The 5934-nt window shown below is 26.6% G+C and overlaps 1 protein-coding gene and 1 long non-coding RNA gene across 2 annotated transcripts in view; both read left to right on the top strand.

Moving 5' to 3' along the window:
- The window catches only part of LOC107884094, a 5921-nt gene extending 853 nt beyond the window's left edge, over positions 1-5068 (top strand). The window contains exons 2-3 of the long non-coding RNA XR_001679712.2: positions 4702-4896; positions 4985-5068. This is a non-coding gene — a long non-coding RNA (uncharacterized LOC107884094). The remainder of the gene's footprint in view (positions 1-4701; positions 4897-4984) is intronic.
- Positions 219-3748, top strand: LOC107884092. Its single transcript, XM_016805560.2, has 3 exons — positions 219-460; positions 3165-3271; positions 3340-3748. The coding sequence occupies exons 2-3, from the start codon at positions 3174-3176 to the stop codon at positions 3659-3661; spliced, it is 420 nt and encodes a 139-aa protein (XP_016661049.1). The 5' UTR covers positions 219-460; positions 3165-3173; the 3' UTR covers positions 3662-3748.
- Positions 5069-5934: the final 866 nt, after the last annotated feature.

Here is a 5934-nt window from a genome sequence, read left to right as displayed (position 1 = left end):
CAGAAAATAATTTTTTTACTTCCTGCAGTCGGCGATTAGCGCCCACGAAATTGGTAGCATTGTCCCGAATAAATGTCGGTACATAATTCCATGCCCGATCGCAGAATCTTTGCAACGCGTTTAAAAATGATTAAAATATAATATAATATACTATGTGAAGAAAGATGTATGCAATTTATTTGGTTTGACAAGTCCAAAAATGGGTATTAATGGTTTTGGTAAAATTGGGAAAATGGTTTTGCGTATGGCACTAAAAAGTGATGACCTGGAAACAAGTTTTAATTGGTTTGTTATTCGTAAATTATATTAAGCCTGTTCTCTCATGATTATCAGGTGGTTACAATAAATGAACCAGCGGCCGAAATTGAGGATATTGCCTACTCATTAAAATATGACACGATTCATGGAACTTTTGGCGGAAACATTAGTGTAAAAGCTGATAATTGTCCAGACATCGACGGTAATAACTGTAATATTTTATATACTTAAAATAGTTATATCTTAAGTACAGATTTTAAAGCAATAAAATACTTAAGAAAATTACTTAAAATTAAGCAATAAAGCTAACAAATTGGATTTATTTTTATAACTTAAAATTAATAAACATTAAATATTGAAAAAGATATAGCTTAACTTAAATTTTGAAACAATATTAAACAAATTTGTTAAAACTTGCTCTTTTAAAGCCATGTTCTTCCGTCATTTTTATCAAATTTCTTTAATATAATTTGAGGATCTATTCCAATATTTATAAATTCGTTAAACAGCCATAAGTTAAGTTGGCTCTGACATATTATGTTTTAATTCATCTCATAGTCATTGATACTTGCATATCTAATTTTTAGTAAATATGGAACACTTCTTAATTGAAATTCTATGTTTAGTTTTAGATTCTGAGTGAAACGATGAATGTATTGATTTTACAATGATGTGTGTTTTTTATTTTTTTTTCATTTTTGTGTCTGTCATCACCTTTTACTTTTTAGGACAGTAAAAGTGCTTGGATTTTCTTCAATAGTACTTTTTCTGATAGGAAAGTGAATCTAGTTGGTACTTTGGGGGGTCAAAAGTAATTTTTCCAGTAGTTTTCAAAAGCGCTTTGAAAAACAAAAGAAAAATTAAGGAAAAACAGGAATTTTTACGCATAATCTGTTTTCGAGAAAATTGATTTTGGTTTTTGGTGTAACTTTAAAACAAATGACCGTAGGTGCATACAATTTTAACTGGACGTTTATGATTGCATTTTCTATACACCATAACATTTTTCAAATATTTTGATTTATTTTGAGCTGTTTACGGACATTTTCAGTTTCCATTTTTTTTAGTTTTTTTTTCTATGAATGTCAATAAAACTTTATTTGTTGAGTAAAAATACTTGAAAATTTAATACAAGGCTCCTACTATATTGTTACAATGACATTTGAAAAATATTAAAAATCCTTAATCACAGTTTTTTTTTATTAGCATTTAAAGTTCAAAAATTGACAAAATATGGAAAAATCACGAAAATTACCTAATTATTTTGAGTTTATAATTCGTAAACATTTTTCTTTTTAGAACTAAGATTTTAAAATGTAATACAAGATTCCTTATAGGATAATCTACCTTTATCAAAAAAAAAAAAAATATCTATAAGAAACTCAAATTAAATTTTTACCAGCGTTTGAAATTCATATTTTTACAACATTTGATATTCACTCGATTTCTTACGTAACGATTTTCTTCTTTTGTTGTAATTAAAAAACGAATGACTGTAGATACTTGAAAATTTCACTGAATGTTTATATTAGTATTTTCTATATACGATAAAATTTTGAAAATAATTTTACTTTTTTTGAGCTGTTTACGGACATTGTAAGTTTTCAATTTTTTTAGTTTTTTTTTCTATAAATATCAATAAAGTTTTATCTATTAGGCCAAAAAGTGTAAAAAATTAATACAAGGCTCCCGATACATTGTTACAATAGCAATTGAAAAATATTAAAAATACATATGCACAATTTTTTTTTATAAGCATTTGAAGTTAAAATGTTGACAAAATTTATCAATTTAAAATTGAATAGTTAATTTATAATTAAAAATTTATAAAATGTTCAACTTTTATATCTAAAGATTGAAAATTTAAAACAAGATTCCACGTAAATATTTAATTCTGTTACCAAAAATTCTAAGAAATACATAAGCACAGTTTATTTTTATAGTAATTTTAAGTTCAAATTTGGACGAAATTACATATTAAAAAACCTGGAATACCTTTTTTAGTTGTTTTGTTGTGATTGTAATGATTGTATAATATTATTTATGGGTACTTGAAACTTCTAAAGTATACTATTATATATCTATGATAGTACCACGGTTTGTTGTTGATGTATGACGCGTTACCTAATGGATATTGTGATATGAATACTTTGGAATTTATTATAGATACCTGTTATAGGTCAATTTTTATTTTAATACCATAGATAAGTATATATATTATGTCTAATACCTAGACTGATATACCGTCTTCGTTCAGAATCGTTTTTCTTATACAGTGATATTATATCATTGAATTCAAATTTTATACTATCCATTATACAGTGACCCATTTATAACCTACTGCACAGCAGAGCGACATCCACTTACCCACCTTTTTTATAATTAAAATTTAACATAGTATTTATACTCTTATTATACAGGGTGTCCCACAGAGATCTGACAAATAAAATAACTTTTGTTCTAATTAATATTTTTAAAAAATTTCTTTTAAATATAATTCATAGACAATTGTGCTACATTTTTAGAATACATTTTTTATACTGATAATAAAAAACTTAAAAATTGATAAAAAAAATATTAAAAGAATATTCAAAATAGCCAATTTGTAAATCTGATTTTCAGAAAAATTTACATGGTATAAAAACATGTATTTAAGTCAAGTAGCTGATTTTTTAGAAATAAAAATAAATATAATTTTTTTAAATATCAATATTCTTGTTAAGTAACTTACGCGGGCACCTATGGGTATCATTGTATTGTTATTTAATTCGTCAAATCTCCTCGGGACACCCTTTATATTATTTTATAAAAATAAATATAAAATATTTGGCGGGCGTTTGAAATTTTTGGGAGGGCTTAGCCCTAATTATTACGAATGTAATAATTAAAATGAATTTGTGTTTTAGGTGGCATCCATGGTACACATTTTCATACCGGATTTGAAGGGAAAGGTCTTTGAACAAAAAATAACAGTGCCATTTGCTCTGGGTTCATTGCTAAAATTATATATAACGTAGCGTATAATTTATTTTAATAATATTGTTTATCATAAGTTTGAACTTATCATTAGGTATTTTATAGAGTTCAAAATCCAGTTAAGATACAAGATTTGATGACACCAGAATTCTGGGAAAGTAATGTACTTTCGTATTGCAAACGTAAAAGAGTGGCTTCTTCAAATTTTATTGGGGATACTTTTTCGACAGTGGACTCACGACAGACATCAGTTATGGGAAAGAAATTTATGACAATCGGTTTATGGTGTGATAGTGAAACAGTAGAAGCCAATGGACTTTTGGAACTGTATAAATATATATATCTATTGAAGACCATGGGAACTTGCGTCGAAGAAGGGCATTTTTTTATAGGATACTTCGTATTTTTAAAACCGCATCATGAGTAATCGGAGACAATTTGATAAAAAATATAGCTGACTGAACCAGTCAGCTATAATATGGATAATATACAGATCTTGAGAAAAATATCTTAATGCGACGATAAGTAATTATTAAAAATATCACAAAAATGTATAATTTAAACAATCGACAAAACTGATATAAATATGGATTTTATTGTATCCATATTATGCATTTCTTCAAATATAAACTATTTTAATACTAAATGTCGTTCTTTCAATAAAAACATATAAAAACACATAGAATTATCATCATAAACGTTATACATAATATATTCGCTATTTACAATTGTCTATGTTAAATTGTAATACAGATACATTTATTTCATCATTCAGATTCTTCGATAGACTAGCTATATTCTATATTAACATGTATAATGAATTCATACTTTATTTGTTCAACTCGAGATACATTAAAGATCAGTGGCGCCGAACTAATTTTTTTTAGGTGTGGCAATGAACAATTACTTATACCTACCCACCTAACTTTTTAATAATTTAAAAATGTGTTCATTGCTATTGTCAATTTAGATTTAATTTGAGAAAACATCAATTAATTTCAAATTACTATACTATTATACATTTTACTACATTTATAACGAATACAATTAATTTAAAGAAATATAATATACCTAGTGTTTTATTTTTTTTTTGACATTGCTTAAGTCCTACTGTCGGTATTATTTTGATTATAGCTTACTAGTTGGATAATAAATATAAATATAACATTATGAATGGTACGTTTTTCTTCTAAAAATGATTTATTACAAACAACTATATATTTTGTAATCCCAAATTTCAATAGCAACCAAACATGTTTAATGTTTATATTAGGTATATTTATTTTTATATAAATGGTTTGTTGATTTTTCGAATTCAGGATATTATTACAAGAAAATTGTAATTTACAGAAATAATTTACAGAAAATATTACATATTTTTTGGAAATATAAATATCTTGGTAAAAAAATGTATACTTAATAATATGTCTGGTGTATTTATAAATTTGTTTTCCTTTTTGTTTTTAGAGAAAATATGTTTATCAGCTTAATTGCTGATGTCGCCGGCGAGGCCATGTGGTATGGCCTCAGCAGTGGCGCAACTAGACTTTTGGAGGCCCTAAATGCTAAAGTCAAATATAAAATGGGGCTCCCTAGCAAAAAATGTATATGGTCTTAAACAATTAAGGGTACACGGTATACCGCTTCCTCCCCACCCATAAGGTACCTAATCAAAACCTTTCCATCGTTAATTATAATATATATTATATAAAATGTAAATATAAAATTGAAATGGAAATCTTTGTTACAGGTTGGCTCCGAAAATGCATGACCAATTTGGCTGATTCTTTTTATGATGTGTTCGCAATTAATAAAGGTTAATATGAAAATTTAATAATTTAAAAATGTGTTCATTGATATTGTCAATTTAGATTTAATTTGAGAAAACATCAATTAATCTCAAATTACTATACTATTATACATTTTACTACATTTATAACGAATACTATTAATTTAAAGAAATATAATATAGTTATTTTTTTTTTAACATTGCTGACTAGCAGATAAAATGATGCAAACTTACAATTTTCGTCACAGCCAATTGAAGTCCTTGGGTAAATAACTAGGAGGTTATAGAATCATTTTTTTAAGACCTCAAACTCCATCGTTATTAGCTAGTTTTTACTGTGGACACAATATTCCACATCATTATTTTTAACTTGCAATTCACTGTCATGCGAGAGGTTAAAAAATAAATAAAAATTAACTTCGTTTTTTTGACACTCGGCAACCCCATTCGGTTTGTGTGCGGGCTACGGTTGGTGCGCGTTTTTTTTTGTGAGGCAGATAGATCATCACAGAGAACCCGGGTGGTCACCCATCTGGGAGCCTGCTCGACCGCTGCACACATTACACTATATTAGTGACTGTGTCCAATCACCACGCTCCACCAGGTCACCATACAATGAACTCTAATACCATTCACTTTAAACTGTATAATATTATAATATGTTTATATATTTATCAGTTTAAATTCTTGCCAAATGTATTATATGTAACATTCGACATATCAACAAATTGTATACAATATTGCAATCCTTAATATAGCAATAATACTGAGTAGTAAAATGTATAATGATTAATGGTATATATGTATATATATATATATATATTATATAATTGTATTTAGTTATTATAGTAATCACAGAATATAATATGATACAATCTAATATGATCTATGATAGTAGTATACATTTGTAT

This window comes from Acyrthosiphon pisum, chromosome A3 (genome assembly GCF_005508785.2).
Source record: "Acyrthosiphon pisum isolate AL4f chromosome A3, pea_aphid_22Mar2018_4r6ur, whole genome shotgun sequence".
Taxonomy (NCBI): Eukaryota; Metazoa; Arthropoda; class Insecta; order Hemiptera; family Aphididae; genus Acyrthosiphon; species Acyrthosiphon pisum.
This window is presented reverse-complemented; position numbering and strand designations above follow the sequence as displayed.